We start from the raw sequence: 17,190 nt of genomic DNA on the forward strand, positions 1-17,190 counted from the left end.
ACATTTGGGGAAACCCGAAAGGCTGCAAGGTGATGGGCCCGTGGCCTCTTATGGTAGGCAGCTCATAAAGCAGGCCTGTCTCCGGCTGCTCAGGGCCTTCTTAACGGGAAGTTTCTAGTCAACTTGACACAAGTTAGAGCTGCCTGGAAAGAGAGAACCTCATTTGCAAACAATGCCTCGAAGGCAAGTCTGTGGGACAATTTCTTGACTGATGATGGATTTGAGTAGACACAGCTCACCGTAGCTGGTATCACTCCTGCGCATGTGGCCATGTATTGTGTAGGAATGCAAACCAAGCAGGCCTGCAAACAGTGTTCACCCACGGCCTCTGCTTCGGTTCCTGCCTTCAGGTTCCCTCAGTGATAGGCTGCGATCCATGTACGCCAAACAAATCCTTCCCTCCCCCAAGTTTCTTTGGGCCATGGTGCTTATTATAGTAATAGAAAGCAAATTAGGACCAAATTGTACCACGAAAATTTTCCTCCCTTTCGGTGCCACTGCCTTTTCTCTTAACTAATGCAAATTCAGGGCGACATGAGGACCCAACTGGGTAATATCTGAGGCCTTTGAGATCAGGGATCTGGAGTGGTGCTGTCTGAACTTGGAGCAAAATGTTCAGATTTCAGGGGATGGTCAGTTGAAATTTGTCAACGTGCCAGACCTAGAATCACCTGAGAAAGCAGTCTGGATCAAGCTGGCCTATGGGCATGGCTGTGGGGAACTGCCTTGAATATGTTATCTGAGGTGGGGAGAGCCACTCGGTGTGTCACTGTCCCATGGAGTTTGGGTCCTTGACAGTAAACAGATGGGAGAGGTACACATCAGCATGTAGGTGCTCATTCCCTCTCTACTCTCAACTACAGAGGAGGCCAGTCAGGTTCCTGTTGCCCCGACCGCTGGCAACAACAGATTGCAACCCGGACCTGTAAGCAGAATACAGCCTTTCTCCCCTAAAGTTGCTTGTGTCGGGGTGCCTTGTTATCTCAACAGGAATCGAACGTGGGACACCGATAAGCAAACATCATAGTAAAAGAAAAGAGGCAGACTCAAAAACGGGGACAATTTCACCAACTCTCACTTACCTGGTTATACACATCCAGTGCATTATGGAGGGGGAAAAAAGACAATACGTACCCAACAAACGAAGGAGGAGAAAAAGAACTCCCAACGCATAAGACTTGAGTTCAGGGCTGACTGTCCTACGTAGAAGAGACAGAGGGGAGAAAAAGATTCTTATCACTCTATTTTAATTAACAGACCCAGAGCTATTTGTTGCTGTCCATTAGATCCTACCTTAGAAAATGACTAATAGGTTTTCTTCTCTTTTTTTTTCCTTGCCCAAAGTCTAAAAATTGACTGCAACTGTGGGGCCAAGATAAGTTTAGAAATTAGGTGGGTTTTTTTTCTACCTTTAATAACATGGGCTTGAAGGGCTGGGTGAGGTCTATACTTAGAGCTGTGTCCTTTTGTTCCAGGGAAGAATCACCATAGGTGGGTAGGGGATGTGCAATGCAGGACACCAGCTCAGCAAATTTTCGAAGAGCAGCCGGAACCGTGAACACCTTTGCCGTTCTTGGGGGCAGTTTGGAAGACCCATCAGGTCTGAATGCATTGGCATCCTGGGTGGGACAGCTGGGACGCAGGTGTGTGTACCGAGTTTTAGTGCCTTGTAATCTTGATCGGTTCCTCCCGCTGGCCAGTAGACTCTGCTTTGAGCTGACTCAATCATCCTGACCTGGGTTGGCCCATGTATTGTCCCTAAGAACGATCTCACATGCTCTGCAGAGTGTGGCGTTTTTGGAAGGGGAGTAACAGTGGAGCCAGTTTAAGAATGACGACAGATTTTAGACGGGTTATATTATCCACACAGGGGATAATGCCTCTTATGCTCACATTATGCTAGGATTTATTCAAGGCTTGCCTTCTCTCCTCAGGGCTAAGAACAACTTGCCTTGTGGTGACCTTTGTGATCTCAGCCATACTCACTGAGCTCTAGCACCCAGCCTGTGCTGAGGGAATGTGTAAGTGGGCAACAAGCTGGGTAGATGTCTCTGACTTACCACCCAGGGAACCTCTACCTGCGGTTTTGTGGTGAAGGACGCGGAGGGAAAGAGATTGGACAAGATACACATGGGCAGGCTTTGGGTTATGCAGAGTGTCACCTCTTATCTCTGTCACCACTGTGTCTCCTTAGGGGAGAAAGCGACGTATGTGACTACACCTCTTGAAAGACTTGGCCTGGCATGGAGCCAGTCATTATGGCTGAATTTTACACATGCTAGAGCATTTTAGTACGACTAGAGGACTAGAGACCAGAGCCACACGGTGAAATGAGGGTGTGGAAGTAGGTTCTGTATAAAATAAAGGTTAGGAGCAGAGTTACTCATGGAGTATCTGGTATAATAGGTACACATTATTGTCTATTGTCTGGATGGTGTGAGAGAGAGAATCAGAAGTCAATGCCAGATGTCTTCCTCAGTCCTACTTTTCCTTGTTTTTGAGACAGGGTCTTTTACTGAACCTATGTTCCAAGGACTTGCTCATCCTAGCATTAGGGTTCCATCAGGGTCATTGTGTCTGGTATTTATGTGGGTGCTGGGAATATAAACTCAGGTTCTGGCACTTACATGACAGACACTTAACTGACTGAGTAATGTTCCCAGGCCTAGAATAATATTCCTAAATGACCCCAAGGTCATTTATCCAGCAACCCATTGACAGTCATCCACTGATCTGTGACTTAGGTTGAGCCTTACGTGTGTGCTTCCGGCTTCTCGTTATAACAGGTCAAAAGTGACCATACAGCCCAAAGAAATTGCGTATATGCTATAGACGGACACTTGGTCATCCCCAGATTCTTCCATTCAAGCCGAACCCCTAAAGTGATAGTGGTACCTTTGAGAAGTGCTTAAATCCTGAGGGTGGGGCCTGCAGGAATGGCTTAGTGCCCTTCTGGGGACAAACGTCCAAGAGAGATCCTTTGTCTTTTCACCACCTTGGGACTCAAAAAAAATATCTGTCATCTCTGTACCAGAAGTGGCCCTCGCCAGTTAACCTAGCCTTGCTCTTCAAAGTCCTGGTCTCCAGACCGGGGAGAAACAAATACCTATTGTCTATAAACTACTGTGTCTATGATGTTTTGTCATAGTAGTTTGCAAAAGACTATGCAACAGTAGCTTTTATAATGTTTGCCAGATTCTAAGATTGCCAGTAAAGCCAACAGGGGCTATTCTCGGGGAAATGCAACACATCTTTTTAATTATGGAGAGTGTGGTCCCGATGCGTGACTCTAGTGCAGCATGTTTCTGACCTCCACTCGGTCACCGGCCCAGGACTCTGGCTGACAAGCCAGACACCAGTTCCAGGTCATGAGATCTGCATCTCTGGGCACAACTATTGCTCTTTGGAAGACATGCATAACAAAACCCAAGTCCCTCATGTTGTTCCTGCTCCATGGCTGCAGTTTTAGCACTTTCATTTGAAGGCCTCACTCGGAAGACACGTAAATAAAGGCAGATTTCCTTAATATGCTGCTGTAATGAGCTAGGGTATTTATCACTTGCAATGCGATTTCCTTTCAGCTGGCATGTCACCGGGAACAAAATGAGGAAGGTGCTAAAATCTTTCATATCCTGTGGCGAGGCTGGTTCCTCTAAGAACCACGGATCTTAGTGAGGAAGACATGGAGGGCTCAGGCAAGATGTTACTGGAAAGACCAGGGATGCAGGCTTGGCATCATTAACATACCGGCTGTGAGACCCTGAGAATACTATGTGGTCACTGGTTGGACCAGTTTCTTCATGGGTAAAACAGGGATATTTACAAGGGTGCAAATGCAGCAATTTAAAATAAGGGCCCAGAGATGAGAGTTAACATCAGCCCAATGTTTCCGCTCTCCGGCTTCCTTCTTAGCATTCTTTTTAAATATGCTTTGTGTATGTGTGTGTGTGTGTGTGTGTGTGTGCATGTGCTCACATGCTCACATACAAGTGCATGTTTGTGTGTATAGAGGCCAGAAAACAACTTCAGGACTCATCCTAATGAATGGCATCCATCTTCTTAGAGCCAAGGACTCTCATGTGCAGGAAGTGCATCAGTTAGGCTAGGCTGGCAGGCCAGCGAACCCCAGGGATCCTCCTGTCTTTCCCTCTTTCCACTTCCCCACTGTTGGGGTTACAAATAGGCCTCACCGTGCCTGATATTTTTACAAGGGTTCTGGCAAATGAACTGGGGTCTTCATGCTTGTGAAGTCAGCGCTTTGCCAAGTGAGCCCCCCCTTGCCCAGGAGCCTCACTTCCTCCATGCGTCCACAGCTTCGGATCAGGCAAGGACTGGGAATTATCTGCTGTGGTCGGTCTGCATGGGGCAGCCTTATTCCTGCCTAGAATTTCGGTGACGGCAAGCTAGACTGTAAAAGAGATGGGAGGATGCACAGGATCCCTTCTCTCAACAGGAATGTGAACATGTGCCTATAGCTATCCAGGGGTTCATAGACCTACGTGGTCAGCACAGGTCATTGAGACCATCAGCTCTTGATCTATCTAAAAAGAACCCAGCATTGCCTGGAAAGCTGCAAGACCCTGTTTATCAAGCGGCGGCTTGGAAACAGCTGAAATTTCCATGGTGAAAATTTTACCATGAGTGGGAACTCATGGTGAGGGAAAGGAGTGGAGCGGCCACGACTAAGGGTGGCGAGGGTCCCTCTTCCCATCTCTGGTGCCTTCTGTGTGTGAGTACCGCAATACGGTTTCAGGAGAATTCCTGATGAAAAAATAAACTGCTCATAATACAGTCAGCATAAACTCATACGTGAAACCTGATGGGGTTTGTTCATATGCATATTATATATAATCGCCTTCCACGGACGTGCAGTTTTAAATTCAATGGCTCATTTCATAAACACTTCTCACAGCCTTAAGATTTTTCATTATTCCTGGAACTGCGGTTCCATAATTTAACTCACCGCTTCAATTCAGGTGTTTCTGCCATTATAGTTAACGTTGTAATAAAAAATCTGTCTGTATTGAGCTTTTTTTTTTTTCTCGTAGAGAGGAATTTCCTTGAGATAAATGACCAGGAATTGGGGGTAGGTTACTGTAAGGGCCTGAATATTTTTATGGCTCTTGACTTACACTGGCATATTGCATTTCTGAGCAGACTGATTGGCTTTTCAATGCCACTAGCAAAAAGTGATTTGGCTTACTTGACCACAGCCCTCCAAAGCACTGGGATGAATTTGTCGAACTTCCTAAGTGTAAGATGACAATTTGCTATTGCACCCTTAATGCCTCTGCACATTCGCAAGACACTGCAAATGGCCATCTGGGTAGCACATGGGCTTCCTATAAATCTACTTTCAGGAGAGTTGCAGAAAGACCAGAGGATGTGGCAGGGAGGGCTCAGGCAATGGGAGAGCTGGGTAAAGCAGTTGGTATTGTGGTGCCAGAAATCCAAGTGGCTCCAAGCTCCCTATTTCCATCCCCAGGCCTTGGCCTTGAACTGCCTTGCCTATGTTTCTAATGAGGTGAGCCTTTCTGTGGGATATGTTCTTTCTTCTGGCTCAGATGGACACTAGGGTATGTATGGGTCAGTGTTCTTCTGGGTACCTTGTTCAAATCCAGATAGCAATAGCATTGCAACTGATGAAACTTGCTGAGAATATTGCTCGGCGATTTACCCTGGAGCACTTCATTGCCTCCAGGCAGGCTTCCCAGACCCAGGGGGGCTACAGAGTCCTGGCTGTGTCACTGCAACCACTTATGGGTACAAGAGCAGTCCCCATCTGCACGTGGTGGGCCTCTTGGCATGGCTAACCTCTCCTGTCTCTAGAGTGGTCTGCACACACTGACCTGGAAGGGTCCAGATTATGGCAGAAAGCAGGCAGAACAGTGCTGCAATCTCTACAGCAGACTCAGAAACAGATGTGGGGTGGGGGGCATATTGTGTCCAAGGCATATGGCTAATTGACACAGAGGGGTAAGGTTATGACATAAGGATTTGGTCAGGTCTAATGTCATTTTCAAATCTTCTGTGTGTGGGGGGGGGGGATGTCCGTGTGTGTGTGTGTGTGCGTGTGTGTGTATGTAGAGGACAAGCTTGAATGTTGTTCCTTGGGAGCTTTTCATCTAACTGGCCTAACATTTCCCTGAGCAGGCTAGACCAACTGTCCTGCAAGCTTCCAGGGATCCGCCAGTTTCTGCCTCCCATCTCTCTATCACGGTGATAACGAGCACGCTCTACTACATCTAGGTTTTACAGGGGTTCTAGCGAATGAACTCAGGCCCATGCTTGTGAGGCAGGGTACCAGTTCCAGCCGAGCCATCTCCTCAGCCCATGACCTTCATTTTACTTCCCCGACAGGGCCCTGCTGAAAACATCAGTGTGCGATGCTTTTCAAATTCGCCTTCAAGTGCCTTTCCTCTGAATCTGATGAGGTGAGCCTCTAACTCTCAGGTTATTCCTGGGAGGCCATGGAAGTGGCCTTCTACTGCTGTCCTGTTGGGCTATGAAGTCCCAACGGATGGATGGCTCCCTAATGGCTTCCTCCTTTAGCCTAGAGCAGCTGTGTTCCCGGCTGCAGCCCCCATCTCGCCTTGCTTGCAGGACTCGCATGGCTCTGACCTGCAGGAGCCCTGCAGATGTGTGCCAGGTGAAAGGGCATAGACCAGGCTGACTCCTAAGTCCTCGGGACTCACTGGGCAGCTTACCTGATGAGGATGATGACGGAGGGTGTTTGGGCCATGGCCCCGATCAGGCTGCACACACACATCACACAGAGGAAGGTGAGGAAGGCCTCTTGGCACCCAGGACTGGGGCATTTTCCTGGCACCACGGTGGCATTCTCAGGGGGGACGGTAGTGAGGCATGCACAGCCTGTGAGGTTCTGGAAGGGAAGGTTCAGCCGTTTAAACTGGGGGCATCTCTGGTTTCCACACCCAAGGCAATCCATCAGCTAAGCTGTCACAGCCTAATTAGACATTCTGTGGCATTCCATTAATTGGGCCTGAATAAGCGAGGTAGCTTTTTAAGGAATCTGCAAAAACACATGCAAATAAAGTAATATTTATGGGGAGGAGAGCTGGTTTTCCTGTCTCCTGTGTATTTCATTCCCATTCTTAAGAAAACTTCAATAAGCTGCGCTGTAGATAAATGTGTCCCCCCCAATACAATTAGAAAGGAAACTGTGCTTCTACAGTATGATAAAACATTGCCAAATTAACATCGTAATTACTTGCCAATTTGTCTTCCCTTTATGCAGTTATAATTACACCGAAGTGTATTAAAAGAAGTAAATCAGGTAACCCACATATTGTTGCTGGTTCAGTGCCTGGCATGGCACTCGGAACAAAGGATGCACGCTGTCATGCATGAAGCCATTGTGCCTGGGAGACCCTGATGGGAGGAAGCTGATGGAACACTTGCCCAGTGGCTGAGGAAGCCGAGGGTGCTAAGGGATTCCAGGCAGCTGACAGTAGCTCCCAGGAAGCAGAGCAAGAGTCTGATGGGATACATTTATTAATATAGGATCAGAGAGGAGAAAGAAAGCGACCAGGTTCCATTTGATCTTCCGAGGGGCTCTGGATCAGCAGCCCCTGTTCCCAAGTAAGGTTTGCTCTCACACTCTCCTGCAAGCTTGCCAGCTCGCTCCAGGAATTTCTGATCGCAGAGGGAGGAACAGGGGCTGGAGGAGGCTGTTCAGAGTGCCAAGCCAATTAAGCTTAGATAATAATAGTGCAGAGGCCTTTAATGAATACAAAGCGAAAACAATCATCAATGATTCATGGCTTTCCTTTCCAGAAGTGAATGGCTTTCTGAGTGCATGCCCAGCAGGTAAACACTCCTGAGGGGTCAGGCAAACTAAATCTATGATTCTCTTCTTCTGCCCTTCTCCTTTTCCTGCTCCCCCTTTCTTTTGTCACAGGATATATTACAGATATGGGGTACTTGTCCAATATGAGATAGCTTCAGGGGTGTCCCAAACCCACTAAGTTTACCTCCAATATGGCCGTCCTGCATGGCTGTGTGGAGCAGATGGTACTGGCTGACTATACCTCTTCTAAATGGTGTGCCCAGGGCAGGCATCTGTGTATATGGTACTGTTATATACCTGGGTGTTTATGGCAATTCCCAGGTGCTGAGGGTCTGACAATCCCCTACTTCTTGTCTTATACCTGCATACTTTACCTGGATTTCCCACATCTAACATAACCACACCACACCCCCTTTCCTAGCCCCCCCCTACAGCTGAGAAGCTCCCCTTCTCCCCTCCTGGACCCCCTGAGCTCTGATCTGAACCTGCCCTACAGAGGATATGGGAACTGTCACTCAGGCGTGTCCTGGGACAAGACTGTGTCCGATACTCTTTCCTGAGCATTTCCTTGCGCTAGATGAGACCTAGAAAACCATCTCAGAATGCACAGGTCGACCGCTTAGCCCCTGCTGTCTCTAGGAGCAGGACTTCGCCCCAGGTGAAGCTCACCATGCCATCCCATCCTCTACAGAGAGAGGAGTAGGTGACGTCACCACTGAGGTCACAGGCAAACCTCTCCACTCTCAGCTCATTCTAACCGGCTTCTCTCTCCGCTCATATGAATCAGATCTCATAAAGTTCCCCTGTGGCATCCTTTCTCCTCTCAGGGCAGCTCCGTTTGCTCCCTGTCTCCCAGGCCTCCATTCCCTGGGTTCCCATTTGCTTTTTTTTAGGCTACACCTTGTCTATCTTTCTCGGCAGTCTTTCCCCTTTCCATTGCTAACATGCAGTAACAACTCAGGGATGCATTTTCCTATTGGTTCAATGATTTCCCTCACCTCATCTCTAGTCCATATCCCCTTGGATATGTGATATGTCCTTTCCTGACACACGTTATCAGCTGAAGTATGTTGCCTACTTGACACACTTGCCCTAGGAAGACTGGGAGCTTCTCACAGAAGTCCATCTCTAGCATGACTTAGAGCTGGACAGGAAAACACAGTATGATGCGGAAGCCAGGAGCCACAGGAGACCAGGTCACACTACTCTAAAATATGCCTCTTTGGCACAAGGATTATTTTGAGCTGGCCATGTGAAGACATTTACAGACACAGGAGAAGATGGGACAGCACAGAAGCTACCAGTTTCTGGACAGAAATTTGCAGTCAGTGGTTTCTTCATATCTAAGAATATTGAGTCCCAGGATACCATACACATACTAGACTCTAGAGATGGCTGAGTCCCAGATAGAAGATGGTATAAATCCTATGTGCCTCCTTTGTATGCATAAACCATATCTAGATGACTTTATATCTAATACAATGCAGCACTATGGACACACTCATTATACGGCATTGCTTAGGGAATATGATATAACAGATTCTGTATAACAGATACAATTCCCCCCGATTATCTGCAGTTCACTGAAGCCATAGCAATGAAAGTTATATGTACAAGGTCCTATTGCATAAAGGAAATTCTGTGTTTATACCTAACGAGACATGAAGTCTTGCTTTGTTGCTCAGACTGGTTTCAGATTTCTGAGCTCAAATGACCCTCTGGTCTTAGTCTCCCGAAGTAGCCAGGCTACAGGCACACACCACTGCCCCGGCTCAGAAATCTCTGTCTGTAGGGGAGTCTCCTTTCTGTACTAGGAAGAGGAGGCGATGGAGAATGTGATAACTAGATCCATAGAACAAACCCTGTGCTGAACATATTTTCCTGGTCACTTCCCCGTCGCCAGCCTTCCCATGCCACCCCCCTTTTTTTTGAAGTCTGGATTCAAAGCTGCCTGTGTGTGAGTCACTCACTTCCCTGGGTACCTCCCATGTAACTGAAGGCATGTGCTGTGACTATCCCTGCCCTCTTTCTGTTCATTGCTAATATGTCTCTTGTTAGAGCATCCATCCCAGCTAGGAACCACAAAGGTCAGAGGGAACAATAACTTCCCTTCCCTGTGAATTAAGAAGAGGCCACTGCCCTCAGAAGGTAATTGGTTGGAAGCAGGGGCTGGACACAAGGGTCTCTGGTACCCTGCTGACAACAGCGCTCCATGCTGCCCCTTGTGACCCGAGCACTCCTCAAGTCTCTCTTCCAGGTCCTCCTTTCTGGTCCTGCAAGCAGAGCAGCTCAGGGATGTGGTTATGGATACAGTTCTTGGGTTTCACAATCAGCTCTAATTCTCCACGGAGAAAGTACATTTCTCTACTATCTCACTTTTTCAGAGCTTCACTCTTTGTCTCTCCTACTCAAACAGTTCTGATTTCTTTATTCCTCCCTCCTCCTTCCAAACACTGTATGGGCTGTTTTCCCGATCAATTCCTGATGAGACTTCTCTAGTCCCTAGTTCCTTGGCTTTATATCATCTCTTATCTTAGTAACAATGGTCATCTCCCTAGGAACCAGGTGATAATTTCTGATGCCACCTATCCTCTCTTCCTCCTGACTCTAAGTCTAAGGAAGGGAAGCCACTGTAGTTTTGTTACCAGAGACAGGCAGGGCACAGCGATAAGGTGGGTGGTGGGGAACAAGCAGATCTAGCCAAGGACAAATGTGAAAATGTTGTGTCCTCTAAATTTGTGCCGTCAAACCTATAACCACTTAGGAGGGGTATGAAGCTACTACGGGAGGGTTGATGGAGTCATTAACACAACAACCCACATGAATGTTTTTTTCTTTTAATAAATGAGACCACAGACTATATCTTTCGATTACATGAAGCATACAGTGACAAGATGCCACTGAGAAACTAGGAAGTGGCCTTCACTAGGCAGAGAATCTGCCAGTGTCTGATCTTGGACTTCCTAGCTTCCAGAAGCATAAGAAATCAGTTGCTATGGTTTATAAGTCAGCCTTGTCTGAGGCACTTCACCACACAGCACTCTGATAGATAGCTGAGGGAGGGAGCTGCAGGCTGCACACAGAAAGGGATGCTGGAGACCAGGATAGGACCAGTGAGGACACAAAGCTGGAAATGGATGGAATCCTTCCAAAGGATCTACCCAAGAACTGATTGGGTCTGATTCATGTGAAAAGGCTTCAGAAGGAGGAAAGGTTAGAAGCCTGGGTCATCAGAGCAAGAACATATGGGGTGTGTTATTCTATATTGATGAACCAATTAGATTTGAGGGAGGAAACGCCCGGTGGTTCTCATGGAATAGGACATCTCTGTAGCTTTTCTGGCAGTGAATCTAAAGGAGGAGAGTGCTGGGATGTCCTCAGAGTGCAAGCTCACTTGTGTTTAGGTGGCAGAAGAGAAATATGGAGCTAAAAGACCCAGGAGTGCAGGTGTTCAGGGATGTTAGCATCTTCACTAAGACTTAAATGCGGCAGAAGGAACTGCAGGTGGGGACATGTTTGGCCTCACTTTCCCCAGGGTACATACTTGAGGCAGAAGATTTCTAACAGTATTAGTAGGAGCACCCTCAAACCTGAGAAGCTCTGAGCAGTGCGAAGCCTGGGTAGACAGAGAGACTGAGTATGAGGAAATGGTTCACTTGAGTTTAATAAAGGAGGCTTGGATGCTCATTCACCCCTCCAGTGGACGATGCAAATTGAAGATGCTTCTGGAACATTCTGTGGACTGAATGACATGTATCTAGAGCTTTCTTTGGCAGGTCCTGCAATGGTGAAGTACTAAGAATTTGTACTATATTCCCGTTCATTGCATGATTCCCAACTTGGCTAGGGACCAACTTCCTCCCTCTCTCCCTCCCCCATCTCTTTCTCTCTCTCCCTGGTCTTTCTTTCAAGTACCCCAGGCTAACTCCAAACTCACTATGTAGTTTTTTCCTTCCCAAGTGCTGAATTATAGGAGTAAGCTCTTTTGTCTAATGAGGGTTGGGTTTTTTCACCCCTATTTTAAGGTAATGCCTTTGCACTGTATGATTTTTTTTTCAGGGAAGGGATGTAGTCCCTATTGTCCCAGAGAGTTGAATTCTCTGTTGCTGTCACAGTATGAGGTATCAGTATCTAGCTTTCCTGTCATTAAAATACCCTGTCATCCTTCATATGGACAATTAGGGCCACTGTGCTCACAGAAAGGCCCCGAGAAGCTTGTGAACAAGATGACACAAGGGAACTGGCCTGCAAATCTCACAAGGACTTGTCTAGCAGATAGGCTTGCCCAGGGCCAAGGTGACAGGTGAATGACATAAACCAACTGTGGTTTGCAAGAGTTGATGGCTATCCAAATATTTAACTATTTCTGGTTTAATGGGCTCTATTGGGTCAACATAATAGAAGACTAAAACTATTTTTAAAAAGTACTTTTTTGGTATGATGGAAAAAGGTCCAACATAAAAACTTAACTAAAAATCTAAAACACAGGAACAAAGAAGGATCTTCTAGGCATACTGAAAATCTGTAAGAATATATGAAGATATGAAATACAGAATACCCATATCCAAACTGTATTGAGCACTGACTGACATGATTCTCTGAATTATGCCATTCATTTGGCTTCATGGGAGTGGCTGCAACCCAAATACAATACGTTCAGCATCTCCAAGGACCTCTTAGCCCCCTGTGATGGTTCTCTCTCTCTCTCTCTCTCTCTCTCTCTCTCTCTCTCTCTCTCTCTCTCTCTCACACACACACACACACATAACTGTGTATGTGAGTGCATGTGTCCATCATGTGCATGCAGAAGTCCAGGCTTCTTATGCCATCATTCTCGGCAATAACACCTTGAGTCAGAGTGTCTCACTGAAGCGCAACCTTGTTGCTTTGGCTAGCCTGGCAGGTCAATGATCAGTGGATTCAGCTGTCACTGCCTGCCGTGGCATTAAGGTTACAGGCATGCTTGGCTGTTTTGATTTGAGCTCAGGGCATTCAAACTCAGGTGTACATAGCAGTCAGGGCTCTTATTCATTGTACCATCTCCCCAACCTATGAAACATCTCTCTTGATCACATTTTATTAATATCTCATGATACACATGCAAAGACTATAAAATCTATAAGAACCCTAAGCCCTAAATTACCATAAAGGGATTTCAGATAAGGGGCACTCAACGGCATGCCTGCACCTATGGCGGGTATGGTCTGTTGGTAGGCTAGAAGGAAGTGAAGAAGAGAGGACAGAGGAGGAGGGAAGAATTCTTATGGTTTGTCTTCGTCCATGATGGTTTAAAAACTTACAAATTCTGTGTCTATTTTAAAAATTAAAAACTCCACACCAGTAAAACATAAAAGAAGATATCAATGAACGAGCAGTCACCCATATCTGCAAGCTGCATCCTTTGGATCCCACATACGGCCACTGATTTCAAAGGAGAAATGCCTCTAACACATGCAAGAAGGCAGGGACAGATAATCACGATGACAATAAAAGCTGGAGACCATCACTGCAAAAAACATCGACTCCCCCGGGTCTCGGGTGTGTTTTTCTACTGGTGAGCGAAAAGGCATGCGCGCTATTTTGACAGCTCATCCTACAAAGAACAAGACACTCGTCAGCGTGCTTTACAGATCGTGGCAAATGAAGTTGCTGCTGTTTTACGCGTCCCCATCATTCTGTACCGATAGGTCAATTCTGAATGGGCCAGGAGAAATGGATTCCCAGGGTGACGGATTACGTCTGTGAGGGCGTGGTGTGGGAGGGGGATGCCACTGGTGAGAAAGCCTTGCAGGAAAACTTGAGAGCTACACACACGGCTAGCGTCATTACTCTGGAAGCATTAAGATGTCAGAAAGTCCTGACTGTTCCCTAATTTGTGGTCCAGGAGGGATTTTCCAGCCTGAGTGTCAACGTAAGCCAGGCTTCCTCCTGATTCTTCCTGGGAGACCTTCATTTTTTAAATATTAATATATTAATTATTACTCTTTTAAGTAATAATGAGGTGGTACAGTGTTAACTACAAAAAAGCAGTAGTAAACAGCAGGGGTTGTGTGAAGAGCTTCCGGTGAGTTGTGAAGGAATCTGGGCCTAGGAGGACACTGCCATTCTCAGAGAAATGTCCCCGTCTACTCGGGGCCATGCCTCAGTCCTTTGCCTCTTCATTATTTGGGTGTCAGGGACAAAACCTGGTATTTCCATGTATGGAACGCGTTCCTCATTATGAAGAACCCTAGTGACCCTCCCACCAGCTCCTAGCAGAGATATCTGAAAAAAAAAATAACCGTGAGAAGAAAGATACCCCCCCCCCTTTCCTTGGCAGATCACCGATGGAAAGATAATGGTCAGGAGGAAAGATGCCAAAAAGAGGGGAAAACCTGGTCTACCTGCACCCTCCCTTGTAGAACTGGGTCTGGGGCCTGTCCCAACAGAGCTGACTGACCTCCTGCTGGAGGGCAGCCACAGGGCTGCTTTCTGGGGAGTAGGCAGGTCTATTGTAGACACAGAGGACAGCACTGAAGGCGGGGGGGGGGGGGGCGATGTTACCATAGGTTCAAGTGAACCCTACACCCTATGCCTCTCCTTCTTGTGTTCTGTCTCTAGATGTCAAATCCTGCCATGCCGGTTCAAACACATTTATTATTACCACTTTTATTATTATGTAATATCCAACCCTTGTGCAACTTAGGCGAGCACCTTCTTACTGGTCCATACCCCTAGTGTATCCCTAGGACACTCATGCAGGGATATCCTTCAAGGCTGGGCCACCAGGCTAATCCCAGCTCACCCTCAGGATGAAGGCCTGCCCTGGGACAAAGGCCCCCCTCTCTCTTTCTAGCCAGTCTCCCACAGAGCTAATTTCTACCCTAGGGGCATAACAGCACAAGGCCACTAAGTGGGCTACCTAACCACTTCCTTATATTTAAATATATTTCTATTTAACTTCCTTTTAATATTGGAGCTTAAAAATAAAACTTTTCCTTATTAGAAAAGCAATACGTGTTCATTTGGGTCAATTCCAAAATATGCAGAAAATCCAAAAGAAATGAACAAAGCCTATTTTCTTCCCCATTGAGGTAGTCATCAACGGATACAAGCAACTGCTTATAAATTCATCCAGCTTTTCCTTTGTGTTTATATTTGCACATGTATGTTCATGTATAGATCAACATTGACTGTCTTCCTCAATCGCTCTCAATTTATTTATGGTTTGGAGACAGGGTCTCTATGAACGTAAGCTCACCAATTTGGCTTCTCAGGGATTGGCTGTCTCTGTCCCCAGTTGGCTAGCCCTGGAACTGTAGGCACACACTGCCATGTTCTGCTGCGTTCATGGGATCTGAGATATTGAATTCTTCTTCTCATGCTTAGATGACTCAGCTACCTCCCTACTGCCCCAATCTTTTATTTAAAATAATTTCTTTTGTGAGATTATAAAATGATTACATTATTTCCCCCCTCCTTTTCTTCCTTCTGAGCCCTCCCATAAACACCTCTTTTCTCTTTCAAATTTATGGCCTCTTTTCTCATTAATTGTTGTTACATATACATTTGAGATATGAAATTCTATTTGTTTACATATATATTAAAATTTTAATATTTTGATCACGTTTCCTACCCAACTCCTACCAGAAGCTCCCTGACTGCCTACCCACCCAACTTCATGTTCTTTTTCTCTCTTTCTTTCAAACAAAACCCCCTACAAAAATACCAAAATGAGAATCAGAACAAATAATAATCAAAAAAGCAATAAGACAAAAAAATTCTACATATATTTTTTCTACTTTTTCTTTTTCTTTACTGGAAGATTTTTCTTTCATGGTCTATTGTTTTCTGATGTATTATTTTCACTTAACTATAAAGCTGGACTGAATATTGTTTTTTTTTTTTTGTTACTTTCTTGTACAAGCTTCTAGAAAACACCATAGTGCATTTTACAGGAAGCACAGGCCCTGAACCCGATTCATCTCTGCATCTGTGGCGCCTAGCACAGGGCCTGAGATGTGGCGTCACAGCTGTTAAAACTCTAGCGGGGCTTTATTTGAGTGTCCCCAAGGTCCTTATGATGGGGAGCTAGACCATGCTATGGGAGAGATGTTCACAAACTCAAGTCTTTGGATCAGACAAGAAAATATACACAGAAGAAACAGTGGCTGAGGCAGGAGATTGGCTGTTGGTGAGGATGGTGACTACGCAGAGAACAGGGAAGGACAAGCCAGCTTTTAGCTGCAGCTAACATCCCCGCTGCCTTTCATGGCTGCAAAACACCCGTTGCCTACCTTCCAGCTTTCCAACAGAGGCCCAAATCTAGATCCACATACAAAACCTCCAAGCTAAATGCGTAGTTTAATCCTGCCTAGCCCACCAGAAATGCGTCCTGAGGGTGTGCGAGCCTAATTAGCATGCACCAGCTGCATGGGCTGCACACGCTGACAGGGCACTTCCAGCACTCCATCTGGCACGTGCGGAAGAGAGCGCAACAGCTCAGGGCTGGAGATCCCAGCACACACCTCACCTCTTCTAGGGGTGCAGTGTCCTCAGGGACACGCGGCCACGTCTCACGACATCTATGGTGGCCAGATAAACTTGAAGGCTTGTGGATGAAGTCAAGGATGTGTCTAAGCATCCTTGATGTGGTTTATAGGACAGCTCCTTGGGAGAAAGAATTGTCTAACTCAAAGTATCAGCAAGGCGAAGGTGGAGAAACTGTCTATTACCACAGTGGCTTCCAACCCTGATCGCAAATTAAGAACACTTGAGAGGCTTAAAAAAAAATCACATGCCAAAAACAAGGCAGGAAGACTCTCTGAGCTCAGACCCTCTGTTGGAAAAGTCCCCAGGGATTCTTTGATGTGGCTGGATTGAGGACTGAGAGGTGGAATCACAAGATCCCAGCATGCTCCTTGGGTGGAATCCTTCTCCTTGCTCAGGACCTATTCACTCAGTAGATATTCTGTGACCTGGATGGGGGTAGATCGGCCATCTGTCATTTACACCCTACAAACTGCTGTGTTGGGCTTGTATTGACTTTTAACCTATTGGTGGCTAATATAAGCTGTTTTCCCCTCCAGTCAATTATACAGGCCATCAGATGGCCAAAACTTCCGGCGTGCAAACATGCTTTCTGCTGAATAATTACTTTTGAAAGTGAAAGGTCTGCAAACAGTCTGTGCAATATATTCACACCAAAGGAGGCTGATAAAATGAACTCTGTCTTTCTGCCATCTCTCCACACCACAGGCAATGACAAGATTTAGAAACGAAACAGCAAATGCAGGTTAGAAAGTTCCACTGCTATCGCTTGATGAAAGAAGAAAATCAAAAACGAACAAAAAAACCCAACCAAGACTGTAAAGAAAGTAAAGATAGGAACAGTTGATTCT

The 17,190-nt window shown here is 46.2% G+C and overlaps 1 protein-coding gene across 2 annotated transcripts in view; it reads right to left on the reverse strand.

Annotated features, from left to right (window-relative positions):
• Positions 1 to 17,190, reverse strand: part of Slco3a1 (solute carrier organic anion transporter family member 3A1) — a 281,466-nt gene that overhangs the window by 20,071 nt on the left and 244,205 nt on the right. For both annotated transcript variants that reach the window (XM_038313702.2, XM_038313701.2), the window contains exons 8-9: positions 6,708 to 6,883; positions 1,135 to 1,199 (exon numbers count right to left, since the gene is read on the reverse strand). In XM_038313702.2, coding sequence (XP_038169630.1) covers positions 1,135 to 1,199; positions 6,708 to 6,883 — 241 coding nt within the window. The remainder of the gene's footprint in view (positions 1 to 1,134; positions 1,200 to 6,707; positions 6,884 to 17,190) is intronic.

Source organism: Arvicola amphibius, chromosome 12 (assembly GCF_903992535.2).
Source record: "Arvicola amphibius chromosome 12, mArvAmp1.2, whole genome shotgun sequence".
Classification (NCBI taxonomy): Eukaryota; Metazoa; Chordata; class Mammalia; order Rodentia; family Cricetidae; genus Arvicola; species Arvicola amphibius.